At 43.6% G+C, this 22,768-nt stretch overlaps 2 protein-coding genes across 2 annotated transcripts; both read right to left on the bottom strand.

The window, feature by feature from the left end:
• Positions 1-18,706: 18,706 nt before the first annotated feature.
• Positions 18,707-20,172, bottom strand: cenpx (centromere protein X). The gene is made up of 5 exons (XM_076080380.1): positions 20,126-20,172; positions 19,643-19,694; positions 19,515-19,568; positions 19,334-19,422; positions 18,707-18,867 (listed from the first exon to the last, which is right to left on the bottom strand). The coding sequence occupies exons 1-5, from the start codon at positions 20,159-20,161 to the stop codon at positions 18,853-18,855; spliced, it is 246 nt and encodes an 81-aa protein (XP_075936495.1). The 5' UTR covers positions 20,162-20,172; the 3' UTR covers positions 18,707-18,852.
• A 492-nt stretch (positions 20,173-20,664) lies between these two features.
• On the bottom strand, positions 20,665-22,741 carry LOC142944798 (heterogeneous nuclear ribonucleoprotein A1-like 3). The gene is made up of 4 exons (XM_076085932.1): positions 21,619-22,741; positions 21,434-21,529; positions 21,157-21,300; positions 20,665-21,042 (listed from the first exon to the last, which is right to left on the bottom strand). The coding sequence occupies exons 1-4, from the start codon at positions 21,697-21,699 to the stop codon at positions 20,992-20,994; spliced, it is 372 nt and encodes a 123-aa protein (XP_075942047.1). The 5' UTR covers positions 21,700-22,741; the 3' UTR covers positions 20,665-20,991.
• Between the last annotated feature and the right edge of the window lie 27 nt (positions 22,742-22,768).

The following is a 22,768-nucleotide window of genomic DNA, read 5'->3' as shown; positions in this document are numbered from 1 at the left end:
TGAAGAAGATTCAGTGCAGTCTACTAGATCCTCTGTGTCAGTGTATGTGTTCGTTTTCTTTGCTTGTGTGTGTGTGTGTGTGTGTGTGTGTGTGTGTGTGTGTGTGTGTGTGTGTGTGTGTGTGTGTGTGTGCAATGGTGTGTGGGCTGGGGGCTTATTACTGCTTCTTGTTGGTTGCGGCGCAGTCCTGTCTGTACTGTGGGACATCTGTGGGTTGCGTGATGGGCTTTGTGGAACGGTACTCTGTTAGTAGAGTTAAACAGGCACAGTCACGAGCTCTACCAGACGCCATGGGCACAAGTGGCCTTCTCTCTTTGAGGCTGCGTACACATGCACATATGCCGACATACTACAACATGAAAACACAAGATGACACTGATACACAAACATGGAGCACATTCAGTTATGACAACAGGCATATATCCTGACAAGTGTTTAGGAATACTTAATGTCACGGAAAATGTTTCAATAGCGAATCTGTAACATCGAAGTTCCCTCTCTCCTGCCAAAGCTGGCCAAATCTCAAAAAGCTGTGAATGAGTTGTCCTGCAGCTGCCAGAATGTTTTTGGTCTTTATTGGCTTACCAGCACATGTTTGATACATCCCAACCACACCGGCACCCAACATCCATTTATCAGTGATGTGTGCGGCCTGCACAGTCTTTGAAAGCCTTTACACATAAGCCAAAATCCTAGTTTTATTCCTAATGTGTTGCTATCCAATGCTTTAATAGCTGCCTTTTTATGGTTATTGATTTATGTTATTTTGAGGAGCGACTGGGTGTCTGTGTGTGTTAGCGTTTTATGTCCCCCTTGCCCATTTGTCAAAAAGCGAGCCATAAACCTCCCTGGAGGTTGAGAACAGAACATCCATTACAACTACCGACCGTTTCGTTCAAAGCGACACAAGATCCTACATGAGATGTGTAATTTGGTAGAAGATGAGGTGATGTTGGCTGGTAAATGTTGTGCATCGGAGTGGTCACTGCACAGCTCGCTCTTATTCTAGCTGAAACGTTCTCCCTTCTCATGTCAGACCCTGATAGATTTTAAATGATTTTAAGGGCAGAGGAGGATAATGAAGACCAGAGTGTAAACGGGCCAGTGATGTTAAAAAGAGAGGAAAAACTTGGGGAGATCAAACAGCCAGTATATTGACTTTGATGTTTGTCTCTTTCGTTCTGAGTCGCGGTGGTTTCAGACGTTTTATTAGTCTTCCACCGAGACGCTTCATCTCTTCCCTCCACCTATTTTTCACACGCAAATTTTAAGTTTTACATGGGACAAAATGGCGGTGACTTTCTATAAGTTTTGCCCAGTGCAAAACTCTCAGATGAAAGCATAAAGCGTCCTTTTTCCACAACTCATGTACGTTTTGGTAAATATTTTGTTATAGCATCAATAACATTACCTCAAAAGAATCCTCATATATCCACCTAATATTGTGTTGTAGCCTTTTTGTCCCCCCCCCCCCCCCCCCCTTTGTGCATAACGAGAAAAGGAAGTGACCCTAATGTGGTGTACTTTCAATGCATCCTCATCGGGATGCTGCTGTTGTTCAGCCTTGTTGTTTTCCTCCCAGCTCTGATTTTTTATTTAACAGATCAACAGAGCCACACACACTGAGATGCCAGCATGGGAGGCCCGGCTGGCTTGGCAGGCAGGCTCAACTCCATCAGAGCGGTCGGCCTTTTTATGAGATTACATGAAAGCGCGGGAAATAACGACAAGCGTTTGATCATCGGAAAGCAAGCGGATTTACTGCCAAACCCAACACCGTAGCTTAGACCTGGCAGAGCTTCACCTACGCCCGCCTGAGAGGAGGACGAGTGAAACAACACACCTCTCTCCCTTTTCCCGTGGTTTACTGTGATGGCTTCAGGTAGAGGTTTGGTGCCAGGCCTCCTGGTCCCGTTCAACCGCAAAGCTTCGCCTCTACTGGGTTGAACAAATGAGCTAATGTAGAGGAAATCTTAATCTTGTATCAGACCGCCCCGCTCAATATAAAGGAATTAAGAGAATGGAAACGTCTGGTTTTCATTTCTGGGCATTATGTCATGGGATCACACTCCGCTTTTGAAGTTGTTTCACCTGAGTGTGGTGGTTTTATTTACCACATGTTTGTGTTGATGAAATAGTTGATTGCGTTGCTTGTGTTGGCAGTTAGAAACTTGGAGCGGTTTGTAAAGAATCCCCTGGCTAATTCTCAACGCCAGTTGTAGCTGCTTGAGAGCACAGACTTTTTACAAATGGACCAAAAGGAGTAAACATGGAGTTATACTGACAGGTAACTAGTCGATTGAACAGTTTTGGCGATTCGCATCTTGCGTTAGGACACACATTGGGGAAATGAAATTCCTGTGAGGTTTATGCTGCAATTCATTTCTGCGGTTTTACTGTTGGTCCGCACCAGGGTTCGATTGACAGCTATCACACCAAGCGTAAAGGAACCGGACTATCTGACGAACCACTGACGAAGGATCAAACAGGTTAGGTGTGAAAGCGACCCGAGTCAACAAAAGAAATCAAATCAGTAAAATCTTCATTCACACCAAAATGCTGTTTCTGAATACGTCCTCTCTGAGTACAGAGACTATACTATTAATGGCTGAGTCAATGTCAAGGCCACGAGGAAAGGCAACTAAACTGTGTTGGCATACTGGGATGCTAGATTTGACCATTTAGGATGAACGTATTTGTTTCACAGTGGGTTACTTTAATGCCTAATATGCTACAAAAGCAAAAGCTGTGAGTTTGTTTGATTATTTTATCCAACATTCTTAAATCTGAATGTGGATTGGTGATTGACTCTGTAAAAATATGCCTAAAATCAACACACTAACCGGGGTTTTAAATACTGTATGTCTGCTCCCATGCTCGTCCAAAAGATAGGCCTTTGATGAGCGAATGCCTGACAGAGATGAAGACAGACGAGGAAAGACAGAGACCCGCGAGAAACCACAGTAGTCAATGGCATGCTTTACAAGAGACAAAACATTGAACAAAAGAAAAAATAGGATAAAGGAAGTATTTGCTTCAAAGGTCTTACTGTAAGTGTAATTTTCAAAAGGGCTGGGTTGCCCCCGTTCTGTAATTAAGTTCTTCACATTGGGTTTGTCTGGAATTAAAAGGACTATTGCCACTTTTCAACATGGATGTTTTTATATGTCTATGTTTGTCTGTGGTGAAGGATGAAAGGGAGATGCCTTCCTCGGTCTCCTGAAAAGTCTTTACACCAGTGGAAAGTAGACGAGGAAGACACTCTCCAGTGTTTGAACTTGTGTCTCGTGCCTTCCTCGTCTTCACCCTGTCAACAGAGGTGGTTTCGTTTTTTATTGTGTGCCTGACAACTAAGATGCTTTTGTTTTCTGTCCATAAACTCTGCCCAGATGACTGTAGATGATCCCAACAGCAGGACAGTGTCAGTAGTGTCTCCTCTTGATGAGAGAGGGGTTCATTTATCTCGTCAGACACTTACGGACCCTTACAAAGTCCTATCTGATCCATTTCAGTTTCTTTGATTTATTCTATAATCATCAGCAACTTTCTACACGTCTCCTCCGCGGGCTCTTCTACTGTCTCAAGTTTGACATTGGTGCAATGCAAACTGGACCGACAATATTTTTCTAGTGTCCTAAAAAGTGAAAATCTGATGACAGTAGTTGAGACCAGTGGACTGCAAAGCATTATCTGTGGTTCCGTGGTTTCTTCCTCAAAGTAAAGCTCCGGGGCAGCTCTCAGAGTTCAATCACAACCCCGGCTCTGCTTCCAAGACTATACTCTCGAAATGACAATGACACACTGACATCAGATGCGGGTGTTTTGCTAAAATTAAATTAAAAAACGAGACAGAAAAATAACAATGATACAATAAGATGCTGCTGATTTTCCTGGAAGCTCTGATTCATCGGAGCCTATGAATTGAAGCTGCTTTGCTTTCTTAAGTTTTTTTTTGGTGCGCCAGACATTATGTCTTCCTGATGAAGGATAGCATTCTTCAAAGGAAATCAGTAGTTTGAAATTACAGCAGAGGACACCCAGTTCTCTTTGAACCCATGACATCTCTATGGATGACTTGTGGTCCTTTAATTAGCCAGGATTGAAGAAATTGGGTGGGGTCTGTCTACCATGTACCCACCACCTACCACAGGCACCTCCACCCAACACCCCAGACTAAGAAGAAAATGTATTCTTGATGCACAAACATTTTCTTCTCATCTGACCCCAAAACATAAGCTTGAAGTCATCCCTTTTTTTTCCCCTCTTGGAAAATATCTCCTCATTCAGACATATTGGTCGGCCTCTGATGAAAAACCTCACCAACAATCCCCACCAGCATCCCGAAGGCTATCGACCGAGCCTCCCCCCTGTCTTTCGCATGACTTTTCTGTCAGTCAAAGCCCCGAGATGAACCACAAGCCTCAACCAGAGTCTGTGGTGGTGGTGTCTGTAAACTTCATGTGGTGCAGCCATTCACGTATCCCTCCACCCCTCTCTGTCTCCGGACCCAACGGCCCAGGCGGCGCAGTGCAGCCATCACATGCTTGTCTAAGCTCTGCCAGCTTTGTTTACGGCTCTCCCTGCTACGGCAGTCGAGAGGTCTGTCAGAGAGAGACAAGAGCTAAATATAGACCGGGCCTGTCATTATCAGGATCATTTGAGAGTAAAGCTGTTCTCATTATGCGATAAGCTAGTAACCTAAACAATGACATACAGTACATTGTGGGAGCATGACCTAACTATAGCGTAGAATTAAATATCTCTGGTGTGCTTTGAAATAAAAAGTGCCGACGTTTGTTCTTGAGATGTTTCCATCCGTCAACCAATGCAAGTCGATGCCATTCACAAGGAAGGGCCACATCTTTCAAAAGTGTTGGGACAAAAACAAAAACCTCTGCCCTTCTTCTTGCTGCTTCCTGTATTGGCTGAGCTATGGAGGTCTTGGTGAAAAACAGAGCATGTGGCCAGTCTCATGTTTCTCTCTACTCTCTGTGGGTGGTCCCATGGGGGGCTGTTTGATTATTCTGGTATAATCTTTTGATTACAATTCAATATATCCCTCTTAAGAGAGCGACAACCAATGGAATTTCCTTTTTTTCTCTCTCCTGTGTGAACGTGAACTGATTACATGAGCAAAAGCAGGCACCTTCTCTCTGTCCTATACCTTGAAGTCAAAGAAGAGTTTGGCATTCGATTTGTTAATTTACAAGTTTTGGTTTCACGTCTCCAGTGGATCTATCGGCAAATCGGTTGTATTTTATAATGCTTTTCAAATGTCTGGGAATAGAAATATGAAAATAAAGAAAAAATTGTTTCCATGTAAGCATACTTGGCAAGATTTTGTCTTTCAACATTTCGTTTGACGTGTGCGTCAGAGAACAGTTTGGACATTTAAAGAAGAAGTGATTTAGAAAAGAAACACGACAACGGAGCTTTGGAAATAGATTTATGAAACGTCACGATATACGCAAGTGTTTGGTGTGGATGACGCAATTATGGACTGATTCAGCCAAGTCGCTGCACCCTAGATCAGTAGCGGAGAGGACTTTTACAACTTGGAGTGCTGCCCTTGGTGTTACCTATGAGACGTATCTGAAAGTTTCCTGTCTCTATACCGTCTATGTTCCTCTCGATGTGTTGTGGTTGAAAAGGTGCACCTGTCTGTGCAAAGCCTGATAGGAATTTTGTTTTTCAACTCGAGGATAGGGCTGCAATTCCTCGGGGATATCAACATGCAAGGGTGCAATTGAGAAAGTATCTGCATGCCCCCCCCCCCCTGTTTTCAAACCATTTCCATTCTTTCCTCCACCCTCCTCACTGTCCCTTTTGCTTTCTGTGCCCATAAAGGGACAATGGATTAGCCTCCCCCTTTCCATGTGACCTCATCTGTGTTTGATTTTTCTGCCTACTTGTAATTGGCCATGGGGTTAACATTGAGTCCTTTGATCAGTCCTGCCAGGAATTGGACTTGTTTATCTTGTTTATCTGATGATGGCCCCTTAATCGGGGGCATACATTTGGCGGGGGCATGCCTTGATGTGGGCCTTGATAGCTGCAGGACACAGAGAGAAGAGAGGACCAGGACCCTGTAATGGTCGGAGGTGAAGGAAAGACGATTACAGATGTGGCTCCAGGGATTCTGAACCTTGTCTCTCTGTCTGCCTCTTTTCTCCAAAACCTATCTGACCCCATACAGATGGCTCCTCATCATCATCATAATCATCATCATCAATAAGCTCAGATATTAAGCATTTTCTCTATTTTCAACCTAAGCGGGTCCTCTCTGATATTGACAGTTATTAATCCACACGCCTTTTCTAGGCAGCCTAAGTGCAGGAAGTAGCACGTAATCAGCAAGCGTCTCAAATGAGATGTTGCCCCGCTGACGGAGATGCAAGGAAACGGTGCGCGTAGACAGCCAGGCCCCATCCCATCACTCGCCTGGCTCGACCTCATACCCCACGAAATGAAAGCTTTCCTCTCCTGCACCACAGCTGGACTCCAGGGAGCCTGCAAAGGGCCTGTTTATTTGTGCAACAATGTAATCAGGGGGTCTGTCGTTACAAGACCTAGCCTTTGCACCTTCTCTCTCCTCACAAGGCCCATCTTTTCTTCTGTTCCCATCAGCTCCCCTCCCCTCCTTTTACCGTCTCTCTTTCACCACCCTCAATCTTTTTCTTTGAGCCTCATCATTATCCAAATCCTTTCGCTGACCCTTGTTGACCTCAGGATTTGTTTGATGTGGCACTGGCAAGGACGGGAGATGAAATAAAGTAGAAAGTTTATTATTTAAAGGGGAGATTTCCATGATTAGGGCTTTAGAAACAAACCGTCCATCTCTTTACCTCAGAGATTGCCGAGTCTTGTGTGTTTCTGTGTGTGTGTGTGTGTGTGTGTGTGTGTGTGTGTGTGTGTGTGTGACAGCAGGAGAGAGACGTCTTGAGACGTCCGTGTGTTAATCTACCAGCACGCCCATTGATGTTGGTCGACACATGCACACTCTCTCCTGTTCCAGTCAAAGGGGGAAAAAGTGTGTAGAGCGGTAACATGCTAATAATTTAGTCTGTTATGTTGTGGTTTGAATCATGACATTCCTGCAGTTAAAAGCCAAGCGTAAGTAAACAAGCTCACACATGTGGCCACAATATTGCTGTTCTTCTGTCCAGAGAAGTTCTCTCTGTGGGAAAAGGGGGTGTTATCCATCCTTTTCATTCAGCGTTTCCCGCTGACACATGACAGAACCCCCGAGAGGCTTGAGAGGTTTTGTCCAAATGTATAGAAAAGCTACGCCAAACAAATGACTGAAGAACATCTCTATTAAAATGTCACATTCACATTCATATTGCGTGCAAAATAGTGTCATTTTATCATTTTCTAGTAGCATTACAAAAGCCTTTATAAAATCAACAGCAAGTGTCTGATGATTGAACTTCATGGGTTTCATTCTCCATTCTCCAATAGTTTATAGTCGTACATCTGACATAAATTACGTGGCCCATTTGTTATAACGTTTACCGTTTATGGAGAGTAAATTATAGTTTAACAGTGAACTCTGAGAAAGTAGATGTAATCCTTCAAATTCCCTGCATGTTTGCTTCTTCACGACCTGAATTAAAGTCTGCAGCTCATCCTGCTCTCTTACTCATAAGGACTTCAAAGTTCCTTTGCGAATCTATGATGTCTCTCGTTTCCCGGTTAGTCTCAAGAGACAGACAGGCGGGTGAGTTTGGGCTGGTCTGCCTTCTGAACAACAGCATCTCCAGTCTGCATCGCTCCGCACAGAAGAAGTATCTTGTTTTTCAACTGGTGGTTTTCTTAAGCCACAATGTTTGATGTGGCTTTTCCTTAATCACACAACATGCTCTCTAAACATGAACTACATTCATCTTTGCTCCACGACTTCTGGACTCTCTCACCCCCCCCCCCCCCCCCTGGTTCGTTGCTGCTTTTGTTGAGTTATTGTGCCAGTAGAGAGACAAGAGGAAGACAGTGGCCTTGATGTCAATGAAGTGATTTTGATCTGGCCAATCCAGCAATTAGGCTACTGAGGGAAGAGTGAACCTCTAATCCTGGATGGGACACATGTGTTCTTTGTAGTCCTAATGTCTCTCTTCCTCGTCCACATCACTATCTGATGGGACACAGAGTGAGTATTAAACCGATGCCTCAGATGGAAGCCTACCATTAAGATGGAGATGCTGTGCTCTTTGAGGCTGAGGACTTTTAATTACAAGCTGTGGGCCCGATGTAGCTGTGTTTCCTCCGTTCATGCTGAATAGAGGGTTTGCTCTGTGCTGGCTGGAGACCTGGTGCCAGGCTCTGGAGTCAGCGTGTCACTGGCGGATACTTTGTGGGTACGAGACAAGGCATGCCGCCACGCCAAGCGTGACTCTGCAGGAGTCCCACATGCGGGCAGAGATTTAAAAAAAAAAGGCTTTTATCTCCCCTTCCCACCGACCCCTTCCTCTCGTGCCTCTGGCTGGCAGGGCAGTAGGTTGAGGATAGAACTAGAATAACCAGACCGGTTGTTAACACATCAGCCGTTGTTGAAGCTTTCAAGGGCATCCAGGGAGATCAAAGTAAAGCATTCAGTCCAAAAGCATGTCATTGTCTCGCACAACAATCCATCAAGCGTGCAATTCAGCTGTCAGTGAATGAGGAAGTGGTCATGAGCGGCAATGGAAGGCCTTTCACTGTCCCCTAATGGGCTTTGATGATCCAGCACAAAGAACGTGTCATAATGGTCTCATACAAAGTCTTTTTTTTCATTTGTTTATTGTTGTCATTAAACCGAGTATGACCCAACCCACACCTTTGTGTATTCAGTAAATGATGATTAATGTCTTACAAATGACTGCTACTGAGAAAGTTACGGTGTGTTTTTTTCTCTTATTTCTTATTTCTTTATTTCCTCCTGTACGAAGCAGCTCCTTTTCCTTCCCTCTCTGGGAGGGCTGTCGTGGATATCTCTCATCCCCTGTGGGACTTCTTTATTTTTCAGTTTTGTTTTTCAGGCACTCTGCATTTACACCCAGCAGCCCTTTGATGTTGTTGCCTGGGTGCTGGTGGACAAAAGAGCCTCCATCAGCTGGATTTAAGGATGAGGTGGTGGGGGGTCAGAGGGGGGGGGGGGGGGGGGTAGCGGGATGAATAAAGAATCAAAGTAACTGGAATGGGTTTTGGAGGCGGAGGACTCCATGTGAGACTGTGAACCATGTACCCCCTCTTAAAAATGAAGCCAGGAGTTCACAGTTGTCATTGCGTTTCTTTTTTGGCTCCGTTCCCCTTTGTGCTCGTCTCCACATGTCTATTTGTGGCCATGCTTGTTCAGCGCCTTTGTTGGCACTGTATGTTCTCAGTGTTTGAGTCAACCAATGGGTTAAAAAAAAGGCCCATATTTGACTCTTCGCAGTCAGGTGATGTGAACAACCACCAGCTGCTGTTGCACCTAGTAAAAGCTTCTTCGTATCACCGGCACTGCCGGGCGTTTTCAGCGATCTGCAGCACCTTGCTCTGTGGCACTGTGGTTATAACCTCTTCCACTCGGTGCTTTCTGCCCGCCTAGCCATGCACAGCGAGGGCTACTGATGCAACTGCAGCCCATCACACCCCAACAGTGGGGGAGAGACAGTCTGTGCTCCCTCAGCCCATCAAATCCCCGCAGGACCACTCTGGTCCACTGGAGGTGAATTCAGCCAGCAGCCTTTGGTGGAGCCGACACAGCAGCCCTCTTTCACCGAGGGCCTCGTTAAACCTGACAACATCCCCTCAGCCTGGGCTTTATTGTTCAGCCAGCTCAATGCTAAATGGCAATTAAAGGCATCACCAAGGTGTAGGTATTAATGCCTTTGAGGAGCACAAAGGCTTTGTAAGATAAGAATAACAGCTAAACAGTAATTGAAAGTTTTCTTTGCCATTGGAGGAAAGATACACTTTGTGTAAGCCGTCACCCTGTGTCACCCTGCGTAACCTTTTTATTCAGCCTTTCAACATGCAAAATAACAGCGTGTCTGTAATCAATCTTATTGTTATCTGAAAACAATGCAGCAAGAGCTGAAAGGTTGTGATGAAATCACAGAGATTTATCGCCTGAATCTGCAGCTTGGCTTCGTGGAGCTTTACATACTTACATATTTAGCTGTTTGGCTGTTGTTTTACTGTTTTTGTTTTCACCGCTCAACGGACACGTCTTGCTCAACACCAAACATTAGACAGACACAGTGAGCAAGTAGCTGGAGCACCAAGCAGCTGAAGAGCCAGATATTTTTTACTCTCTGGAATTGGTAGAGAGCAAAAGCAGAGCGAAATAAGAGTGAATATTGGATCGTTTTAAAGTCTTGAGATTATCAAGGGATGTTCTCAGGAATCACAGTAGACTTGTTTGTGATCCTATAAACGCTTTAATTGAGAAATCCAACGAGAACAAAGAGCTTCACCTGCTGGACCTCCACGTTCATGTCTTGGACAGTTTTAGTTGTTTGCAAGGTGGAAAATTCAGGTAATGCAGTCAAACTGATCCGAGCAGTTGTGTTTGCCAGGTTGTTTCCCACTATAATTAGCAGATCAAAGCACAACGTTCTGAACGTCATCAGAGTCTGTTTAGATGCCGAATCCGCCAGGCCCGCTGCTCTATGGATCACTCGTGGACATACATCTTCACTTTCTATTTATTTGCTTGTGTGCAGTCACGAAACAAGCAGAGGGTAAGGAGCATGGGCTCCACATGCCGGAGGGGCTCTGCTATGTAAACCGCCAGACCCGTGTTGGCAAACGGATCCAATTGGGAATAGTCATAGCACAGATGAATGAAGACAGTGTAAACAGTCTGTGAACCATCAATATGTATACTTCATCGCGGTGGAGGGATGCAACTGTAACATCTGTCCCGCCAGCTCCACTGGAGAGCGATTAGGCCTTATTTACAGGCAGCACAAGAAACAGACCCACGGCTTGTCCTATTGCGGACAGGTTTGACACAGCTGGTTTGAGAGGACAATGAGAGATTTCTAGGAAAGACAAGGCACCGGCTGCCTGTACAGTATTTGGTAGTCGCATAGTGTGCTGTCAAAGCGTACTCCTCTGTGAATCCTGTCCAGCAGATTTTATCGCCAGTTTTTGATTCAGAGAAAGTGCAGAAACCGAAGAGAGTTCGCTAAGATTTCACTCACTCTCTGAAGACTTCAAACACACAGTGAAATAACAGAAGGAAGTCTGCCAATCCAACATGGCTATGTTTGTCTATCTCTATCATTACCACATTTTGAGGTTTTTGCATTTCAAAAATCATGTCTGCAGCCATATAAGATAGACTTAAATAGTTTACTCAGCTGTGGATGAACAAGCTCTGCTTCCCCTCCCAGCGTCTGAGGTGTAATGAAGAATCAAGTTGCTGCTGATGGCCGTGTGTTCTTACGTCGTTGCTGAGCATCTGACCTTCCCTTTCATACTGTGACAATATTTCTTCAACAAAGAAAGATGAAAGAAGGAGATAGGGCCGCGGTCAGCAAATACAAGGTTTCTTAACCTCAAAAGCACAGTGCATGTTACCTTCTGTCCTTTCTGCGCTTTCTCCACCTGGGTCAGCAGCTCGACACCCTGGGATACCCATTCATAAAATTGCCTGTGTGTGTAAACTTTTCCCATGACCTCAGCGTGACGGAAATGTATCTCCCACTGGGCCTGAAACACCTCTCTTTGACACGAAATTGGTATTTGATTCATCGGTTCCTCACAAGAGCGTTTTTAACACACAATGCACACTTTGAATATTGCTAATAATTAGAAAAAATAACATTATCAGAGAATTCATTTATATGTGTTCATTTTTATACATTCTGGTTTTGAGTCACAGGGTTTAAATTATGTTTTTGACGGGTGATTAAGATCGCTCAATCAGTCAATAATAACTAGCAGCCCTATTGTTTTTGGACAAACATGCGTTCCACAGATGATTGAGTAAAAGCATATCTTCATATCTCAGTTTTTGCTCAGTGAATCGTTTCTTTTGTAGTTGGTACATTTCATATCATCGCTCTGAACCATGTCTCTGTTGGATGTTTTTTTTTTTTTCCTTTTGGACAGGTCTTCATCCAGACCAGAAAATAGAAACCAGCAGCTCACTTTAGAGACCTTAATCGAAAGCACATTTCAGTAGAATTGTCACTCCTGCCGCTGCTACGCATTTCAGTTCGGTTTTTTTATTCAGCTGCCAAACGGGAGGGACTGTGGATTATACGGTGTAGTTATGTGGTTAGATCAGTGATGATATAATCTGGAACACCTCATACACTGAAATCGCTTGTTTTGGTCTTTGTAAATGTATGTCTGAGTTGGTCAGGCGACAATTGTAAGACAACTAAAAGTCCCCACTCCCACCTATAGCTCCACAGCTCAGTGATCCTGGTTTCGGTGCCAGGGGTGGCAGCTCCCTGGTGCTATTAGTTAGCAGGATCAGTGCTGGATGGGAGGAAATGGAAGAGGAACCGGGGGACACCTGGCCTTTTCTCTTTGGGCGCTCAGACATGTCTCCTGACAGGATGCAGGATATTGCCCTCCCACTGATGAAGCTCCTCAGCCAGTGTAGTGTATCGATGTAACATCTAACTGCACCACTGGGATATCTGGTGGCGGTAGATGGTCCTGCTTCCACCCTGTGAGTCATTCTGATGCTCTTATATGTGACAGAAAGTCAGCCCAAAATTAGGCACCCACCCTGCTGAAATGTAGCACCCTAAAAAGACTGATCTGTTGAAAACTTTTCTCTTTTGTTGGATAATATCACCATATTAAGACTTACTGAAAACCTTTCGATGGAGTGCGAGACGATGGAAAAAAAATTTGAAAAGGTGAGATAAAGGAGATTAACTGTTTAGCCAACAGTCCTTCAGCCAGACAGCATAAAAGCCTCTGCACATTAAGTCAAAGGAGTATCTCTCTTTTCTCTGCCTGCTACATCTCTCTCAGTCTCTGTCTCGGTGTGTTTCATCGCAGGGTGAGTGATTGAGTGGTTTAAGAAAATACCAGTGTTTTGTTTTATGTACAGAAAAGTAAGAGTGCCAAGCGGGCCCTTTGAAGCCGTTTCAAATTTATTGTTGTTTTTCTAGGAGAGGCGTTTTTTAAATTACAGCTCATTGTGTGGATCTGCTCCTTTGCTGTTTTTGGAAAAGGGGGTTACATTTTACGTCTGGAAACAAGTATCGCCCTCTCCTCTCCGTCGGGAAAAAAAGGTAGAACATTTAAGGGAGAGTTTGTGCAATGTGTTGTGTCTTCAAAGGTCAGCGATCATCTTGTGTTGGCACCCGCTTCTTCTGTATTTGATGATTAGAAATTCTCACAAAGAGCAAAAATCAAACCATGTGATTCTCGGACGTATTTCGGAGTCAACTGTCCCCTACAGCAGTAGCCATACATCATCCAAGCTCCACTTGTGTGATGTGAAACTGCATTAACTCTGTCCCCTTCTTGTTCCTCCAGGCCAGCGTGTTTCCAGCAGCTCTGGTTTATTTCCAGTTTGATGTCGAGACAAGCTGGTAAATCACCTCCAATGGTCGCCCTGTTTTCATGCCAGAGAAACAAAAAGAGCCCGAATTGGCTCTTCCAGAAAAAGAGACACCTTGCAGCGGAGCACCCTGCTGTGTCTCCCATTGACCCTGACGTTTCACCTTCCCTCCAGCAATACATGTGCAAAAACAGGTGCACCTTCAAAGTCTGAGGGTAAGCAGGAGCATTGGAGCAACTTGTTTTATATTTTGAAATGAAACATTCATGTCAAAGATCAAATCATTTTTTTAAGTGCAGACCTTGAAATCTGAAAGGTTGTGGTTCAGGATTTGTTTGAAGAAACCGATGCCAAATAAATTGTGATAGTGAACTGCTACAGATCTTACACATTTCAAGCAGATTTTCTGAGATTAGAGGGCCAGAAAGACTATATCTGATTTGATCAATAATGTTTACTATCCTCCTGCATTACATTATCAAAGCCACTAGATCAGGTTTGGGGTAGTCTGTGGGTTAGGGTTATGTTTACCAATGTTTACCAGGCTCAACATCTGAGATTAGTATGTCAACATGCTAAATAGCTGAGGCTGAGGGGATTGTCATTAGTTTTGCAGGTTTCTAGTCATAAACCAAAGTATTGGACACATTTTTGATCTGGTGAAAGTGTGAGATGAAAAGTGAAGAGATCACTGAAGTTCAAGAATTAATTCCAACATGAAAGTTCTCAAAACCACAGGAGAAATCGGGGGATCAACCAAAATTGGTTGGAATCATCCACTCAAAAACATGAATATTTGCACCAAATGTCATGTCAATCCATCCGTTAGTTGGTAAAATATTTCATCCTGGATCAAAGTGGTGGACCGACCAAGTGGAGTGATGAGTCCCATACCTGTACCAAAGGGTGAGGCAATCCTTTTGCTTTGAACCTGTATCACAAGGGATTACCGTTCAAGTTTGCACAACACAGCAGACAGGAAGCTGTTAAAGACGAGGACCAACACTGCATCCTGACCTCTGACCCTAACATCCTGACCTCTCCTGCAATCTGACATGATCCCTTGTCTACATGAAAGCTGTCCCGTTGACTCACCAGGGCTAATTTCGAGTTCCGGTGCCCCCCGACCACTGTGAGGACAGACAGTCAACATGCTGGCCTCTGGACTTGTGGAGGGAATTTGGAAGCCAGACTTGTTTTGAGCCAGTACCCTTAACTCTTGTTTACACAAGCCTCCTTCAGGCTTGAGATTTGTTTTATCCACATACGCTGAGAGAGACAATCTGATGCAAAGCCGTGCTGATGCTTAAAAACTCTAACTGATGGTCGCACATCGCCCCAAACTTTACATCAAAGTCAAGCAACAGTTTGCCCCGTTCACCACTTTTGTCCAAACAATATGCGCGGTGTTATTGCAGTTAATATTAGCCCGTTGCAGAGGGTTTCACGTGTCATCTGATTAAGTCCTTTAACAAGTCTAACAAAGGCCAACCTCACACTGTGCCACCTGCCACCAGCTGAAGAGATTTCGGTCATTACTTGCTCCCTTTTTAAATATCATCAAACGTCGGCCCTTTCATCATTGCGAGTGAGTGACCTTCAAGTTCACGGCTTCTCTAAGCGTGACTGACAGATCTTGCGAGGGTCAGAGCTTGACTAATTTTATACCACTGCTTTTGATGGGACCTAAAAATAGAGTGCTCCGCTGACCTCCGGTCCAGTTGGGTCTCTGCGGCTTATTTGAGGTCCACCCCCCCCCCCGCCCCCTACACACACACGGCGCTTTTGACGTCACCTCAACCGAATCGCTTCTTTATTTTTAGACGCTCCCAAAAATAATTGAATGGCCTTGTTTCGTTGAGTTTGTGCAGTGTTATGTAAGGGGATTACTCTGTTGTTATTGCCTATGCCCTGACCATGTGGGCCACCACACAGAGCATGGAGGTGGAGACAGAGAGTAGAGGGGACTTGGGGTGGAAGAGGAGGGTAATGCAGTTAAGGTAGTACAGGGCTCCAGAAATAACCCAGCTGCGGGCCTAATTGTACATCTCTCTTGCTCCCTTTTCCCTCTTCAGCTGCATGCGAAGGTCTTTGACCTTATCATCCACCTCAATGGTTCCGGAAGAATCCCTTCCGCCCCCTGCGGCTACCAAAGCCCCGGCCGATACACAGAGCACAGCAGCAGACCATCTCCAACCTAAGACTAACAGCCAAGCGCCACAATCAGTTAAGAGTGATCCCAGCAGAGCACCCAAGTGGCTCAAACTTCCAGGTATGTTCTAATCATCCCCGGCGTGGGCCCCGTGGCTCCTTAACAAAGCTTAGCTCAGGACCCCAGGACCCTCAGAGAGGCCCGGGGCCTCCAGGAAACCTGCATGTCACAGCCGTATACACAGTCAACAGAGATGCCGCCTCTGTATTTGCATTCTCTCAACACACGCAAACTTTCTGTAAAAAGCATGTGCGCACCAAACGGCCGCCGATGTTTTGTTTGTGTTTTCCTTTTTTGACAGCGATGTAAATGTTTGTAACTTTTCATGTGTGCGTGAGTTGCGTGTGGAGCATCTAAGAGGAATGCACTCGCTCTGTGTCCCCTGCAGCATTCCTCCATGGTTAGACAGCTCCATGCCCATAAGGGGGCCACAAGGGCCTCTTGTCTCCTCGGCACTAATGCATCACAGCCCCAGATCAAGCACAACATGCATGCAAGCACATACATGCACACAAACATCTGAGAGCAGATGCATGCCATCACATATTTATTACATAAGAACTCACAAACATGTGTAGTTGAAATGTTGGGGGTAAAAAAATGGCACGAATGGCAGATGACACCTGTAGCTTTTTGTCGGTTAAGATTTCCCATCGTCTGCGGCCTTTGATAGAATTAAAATTTTTGTCTTTTTGTCTTTCCCAGACTTCATACCGTCAACCAAATGTTTTAACCAGATTCAAAAGAGTACAAGGTCCGTCAGATAAAAAGAGCAAGGACTTAGTAGTAGCATTACTGATGAAAATGATGAATATACAGTACATGTTTTATGTACACATTCACTGTAAGAGCGAATGTTTAATGTGCTATATGAGCCCACAAACTTTGATGTAGCTCATACACTTCAGACTCTGCCTGCTTGAATGTTGTTACTGCCATCTCAGAAAATCCAGCCGTCGGGGAAATGGGTGTATTATGATCACTTGTCCTAGAAGGGACTCTAGTTTGGGCCCGAGAACAAAGGAGCTTCGAGATGACAGAAAGTTGGAAAGAGTCAATCAGCTGTGTCATTCTAAAAACAACCACAGACCAGTGAGTCGGGAATTAAGGAGTGAAATCTGACATAATCGTAACAGACCTTCACAGGGACTCTTAAGACCGATGCGGGCGACTCCACCCCTGACGATCATCACCCTAAACCAGGATTACAGCTTCCTTTTGTATTTGTATTAAAAAATGGATAGTAAAACCTACAGAGGACAGGTCATCCCAGAATGTATACATGAAGGATACCTTATCCTAAAGAATCCTCCTGACATTTACAAGTGCATCTATATAAAATCAGTATGGATGTTGATGGCTACAATCAAGGCAGATATCTTCAAGCGATGAGGGCCTATAGTGCAACGCTGTCCAAAGACCAGCCAAAAGGCTGGAGACGGATCAGTCTGTTTCTCCTGGGAAAAGCTTCTCACTCCAGAGCTTCTCCAAAGCGTCTGGACTGGCTGCCTTTAATGTATGATCAAGAAAAGCTTTAACTCATTACTCTCTTCAACGCCCCTCCCCATTCTTGTCCTAACTGCTTTCGCATGTTTAATAATACTGCCTTCAGATGTAATTTGTTCCACTAAGATGCATAAGGAGAAAGATTGTACAGTAGTGCGCCACTTCACCAGGACGGAGACCTTCCCAACCACTCAGATTGTGGAAAAGAAGAGAAAGACGGGGGATCCAACAGAATAATTGTTTTTATTTCATCTGCAAGGATTGAAAGCTGGAGATCCATTTCATCTCTAATAAATCCCCAGAAAGCCTATATACAGTACATGTAATACACCTTTTCTTTCATTTGTTTTTTACAGTGGTAATAAATAAAGATGTATTGTACTTTTTCAGCAAGATTATTTGCCGTCACAATGAAATAATTTCATTTGAGTGAGCAGGCGTCAAAGCGGCAGATCTGCAGTTTGCTGTACTTCTCAAAACAAGAGGGCAAGACTTGTTGCTGTGAATAAGTGTAATCATTAACCTGCTCCTCATGGCATCATTAAAAAAAAAAAAAACACTTCACTCAACCAAACACGCCATCTCCTGAAGGCCTGCTGTGGAAGTTTCTCCTGTGAAACACAAATCCAGTCTGGGCCCGATACTAAAAGGGTGCCGGGTCAAACTCCAGGTGCTGGTGTCCTTGAGCACCTCTGTGAGCCTGGACGCTTGAATTTAGCCCCCAAGTTGCTTCCAGCTGTATGTGAGCAGCATTTGTAAGCGCATAGTGAGTCACTCACAAGCCACACAAATAAATAGTGTGAGGTGTTGTACAGCTATGCTGACTCATATTGAAGACATGTTGGTCAAATACACCAATGAGTGGAAAAACCATCTGAGGCACTCGGGTTAGAAAACCCCACATTACTCTCTCTCTCTCTCTCGCTCCCTTGTAGGCCCAACTTCCCCTCTCTGCTGTGGTGAGAGGAGAGAAAGCACGTCGACTATACTCGCCTCCTTTTGTTTATTTACCTTCAGAATTACACCCTGCTCTTCTTGGACCGTGTTCCAATGTGTTTTGTTATGTTTCCTTTCAAACAGAATCTCTATGCGTGTGGTCCCCGGCCATGTTTGGCCAACACGTGCACACGTTCGCGCACGCACACTCCCATTCAACTTTCCCCCCGTGCCAGAGGTCCCCTTTGCCCTTCCCCCCCACCTCTAACTAAACATCGCAGGACAGCAAAAGGGAACTTCAAAGTGGCCGGAGGGGGTACTCCTTTTTTTTCCTGGCACTTGTCATCATCTAAGGGACTGGCTGCTCCCCTTATTACTCTAATTGCTTCCAACTGCTCCAGGAGGCTTTGATGAAGGGCACTATGCATGCTGGAAGCACCTGTTGTTGCACAGAGGAGCACAGGTGGGCCTTATCGGTGGTGGGGTGGCGGCGTGCGGACAGCGCAGTCCCTTTCTATTTAAAAAAATAATAATAATCACACAACTCGAATACATACGGGATGATCTTTTTAATGTTATCGCAGATTTCAGTGACATTGCAGCTAAACAGAGAAAAATAAACATGTTGGAATTGAAAATGTGGGATTTGAGCAGCGACACGCCGGCAACACTCTGGCTCCATCTTGTGGCATCACTTGAGCTAGAAGTCCAGCAGCTGCATCGGAAGAGAGAGATGAAAGGCAGCGAGATTAACAATGGAAGCTTGTTGTGCATTGATGTCTTATATTCACGCTCCAGGATGGGATTTCAGGAAGAATGGATTTAACTTCACTTATTTATGTAAAGCTACACCTGTAGGCACTGAATATATCATATGCCTGAGTCATGTCAACAATATATAGTAAATATCAACAATATGAAGAACTAAAATACTAGAATAACAGGGTCAGGGATCAAATGGAAGGACCTATACTTGTTCTTGTGATTAGCTGTAATACAGGCAGCAGGTACAATAACGTATGTTATGCAGAATTCAGGAGCCAAATAAGAAAAATGGCATATCCTGAAATGCCCTGCTGGTCTGAGGAACAGATATAGATTACACGGGACACTGGAGCAGCCTCATGGTCCCTATTGATGGCTCTTGAATGACGTGTTAAAACCTGCTGAGCTAAACGCACCAGCTGAGGCAGAATCTTTTCAAAGTGCTCGATGTCCACTTGGTCGCAGTCCTCCGACTCGGCTTGTTTCTGTGATCTCACAGCGGCTTCTGGAAATGAGAAAACACATTTAAAAAAAAAGGTTAAAGGCATCTGTGTGCAACTGTCAAAAAATAAATTAAAAAAAATGACAACTCCTTACCTTGGACAAATATTTTCAGCAACTCTGTCATGAGGAGCACAGCATCACCGCTTACTGTGACAGAATGAGCCAAATGAAGCAGTTTGGAGACTTATATCAACAAATAAATACATATTTATCCAACTCACGTCTGGTTCTGTCCTCCTTGAAGAAACCTGACAACAGTTTGCTCACTGTTTCCTGTGAATGAGGAGAATAGAGACTCTCAATAGGCTTCTCTCGCGTGAATAACATAATCAGTGCATCTCGTAATTTGGTGACGCGTACCAAACTGCCGTCGGAAAAACGTTAATTTAACGGGTGAACGTAACTAACGCTGGTGTTATCCCGGAATAATGAATACAAAGCACTCCTTTTTTTACCATTATGAACCGTTCTTCCATTCGGCGCACAGATATATGTCAGTTTACTGAATAATATCTTCGTGTGCCAGATAATTAAGGAACAATTCATGTACTCCATGAACACGGTTTGGCGTGTATGCTTAATGTAAACGAATAAAATGCAATTCCGCGACAATAGAAGAGGCCATCTTCGTCTTTATTCAACCACACGGGGGAAACCGAGTAAGTATGAACAACCATAACCAAAGCAGCGATGTCTCCTTCTACCTTTTTGAATCCAACTTCCTCGTCTCTCTCCGCCATGTTTTCAACGCTGTGAGGCGCTCTGCGTAGCGATTGGTCAATGGTCTCTGACGTCATTCGACCCGCCCCTCAGTATACGGAAAAACAATATTAAGATGTAGCCTAATTTGTTTAGATTTTTTGATTGTTTTATCCCTTTAGCCAGTTATAAATGTCTTATACATTTGTTTTTTGATAAGTATTTTTATTTTTACGTTATATTCACTAATCATGACATTTGTGATAATACCTCATTTGGTAGTTTATATAGGCTACACACTATTTTTTTAAATATTTTCCATTGACCTGTATAGTTGATGTTTATGTCAAAATAAGAAAAGACAAAATTGAGGCTGTCAAAACCATTAGCAGCAATAACGTGAGGCATTTTCAACAATTTTCAAACTACAAACCACATTGCATTCACCAACAGTGGCTGCACTAAGAGAGTGAACATTAAAACTATATATTTTTGTATCGCCACTATGTCCTTGACAAACATTAAACAACACATAGAATATAGTTTAACTTTTTATTATAATAACACACAACATAGCATCAGCAGAATAATGTGTATCACAGCAACTCACTTAAGGCTAAACAGATAAACAAACAGGATATGTGTTCTTATATAGCCGAGGACTATTTATATTCTTGTGTTTTTAGTCCTCGGGGTTCCAGAATATTTCACAGCAGCCTCGCAGATTTTTATGAGCCACGTTAGTTGACAACCCCAACATTTTTTACACATACATTTAGGATTTTTAAACTTCTAAAGATAAAGTTGCCGACTCATTATCTAACCACTGAGCATCTTCCAGTATGTAGCCCAAGCCCATCGAACGCCGAGGTCAAGGCACATCAATGTCTGGGGAGCGGTCCTCAGCAGAATTCTCCTCCATCTGGGAGACAGATTTTTTTTTGTCAGCCATTGGAGAAGGAAGAAAGCAAATGTACACTTTTAAAATCAAATGCTGTTTTCTATTTTATGTCCGGCAAACAGGCATAAAACAAACCTTTGGACTAACAACTCGTTTTACTTTCACATCGCCTCCGATGTAGTGAGGACCGGCCCATTCTGCTCGGTCAGCTTCATCCTCTGAAGAAAACCTCACATAGGCCACTGCCTTATTGTCCCCTGAGTTGGGGCTCTTCTTAACCTGGGACGGAATTCAACAGATAACGGTCATTTGTATAATTCACTGACAAAATCTCCTATAACTTCATAGTTTTTTTTTAAGAATATGCTAACAAAAGGCATGAAAAAAAAGCAGTGTTTTGGTCAGTGTTTACCTTACACGCTGTGATGACTCCCCATTCTTTAAAGTAAGCTTGTACATATCCTGCATTTACATAGGGGTTCAGCTCTGTTATGATCAACCCATGGTCCTGTTAAATGATAGAAAATCATGAGCCATATTGTAGCTTAGGTCAACAAGATGAAACAAGTGCCTGTAAGAATGAGAGAAATTGTTTACCAGATCATAGTTTTTAGCCAAAGCAGCCATGTATGTCTTTGGAAGACTGATGCACACTCTTTTTTTAGACTTCACTTCCATGTTATCTGAAAGGAAGATGAGATTTGCAGTGGGGAAGGTAAACAAATAATGACATAAGATATGAGAATGTTCCAACAATGATCTGCAAAAAAAAAAAAAAAGTATAATTGCTGTACAATTGAAGTTACATGTATATTAGGAACATGATCATTTACAAAGTGATTTTCTCAGCAGATAAAATCAAGAAAGCAAGAAAACGTACCCGAGATCTTTACTGAGATGCACTCTTCCAAAAAGACCAACTCAAAGTTCAGAGTAACCAGAAGGGTTTATATAGTGTCACAGCAACTACGTCTTTCACTGGTATTTTTCTTGTGGTATTGACTGAAACTGACTGGCTAGTTAAGGAGTTACCAAACCTGTTCAACAACCAAGTGTACAAAAACATGCTTTTTGGGAATTGTTGACATGGATTAATTGGAAATGGAGCTGAAGACGTGTGACATCACATCGTGGTAGTTGGCTACAAGTCAATTATGTGTTCAGCTGCAGTTTAACATGTTTAACCGCTCTGTTATGTGAACCCCGTGTGATTTTGATAAAACAAACGCACTGTACATAAAGCAATCCACCAGACGTTGCCAAAATAAGCAATAGGATCCCTCTACCCTCTCCATTTTAACTATATATATATTATTATTTTTTAAATAACACCAGCTAAATAGTTATGTCACTAAAGCATTTGCTGTATGATGTTGATGTATTACTGTACAGTTTTTTTATTCTCAGCATATATTTGACATAACTTCATGTTGGACGTGTTTATAGAAAATGTTCTGGAAAGCGTGCTTGGGGGACATTTAGGACACAGCTGCAAGAAGCAGGTTGCATTTGTCAGGTTGATAGCTACATCACGTGGGGGCGTTATTTCCCATTCTGCTGGATGAACCCAAAGGTCTGGTGCTATATGAATGCTTTGAATCCCCTATATTGCACTTTTAACATACAATGTGCAACATGTATACTGTGACAGCCCATTGTTTACAGGAAGCATCATGACAAAGTGCAAAATCTGAATTTAAAAAACTAGCAAAAGTGCTGATTAATTGTATGTGTTCAGGTGAATGGC

This window comes from Anarhichas minor, unplaced genomic scaffold (genome assembly GCF_050575085.1).
Source record: "Anarhichas minor isolate MPS153535 unplaced genomic scaffold, ASM5057508v1 ptg000007l, whole genome shotgun sequence".
NCBI lineage: Eukaryota > Metazoa > Chordata > Actinopteri > Perciformes > Anarhichadidae > Anarhichas > Anarhichas minor.
Note: the sequence above shows the minus strand (reverse complement) of the source record. Positions and strands in the feature narration are given on the sequence as shown.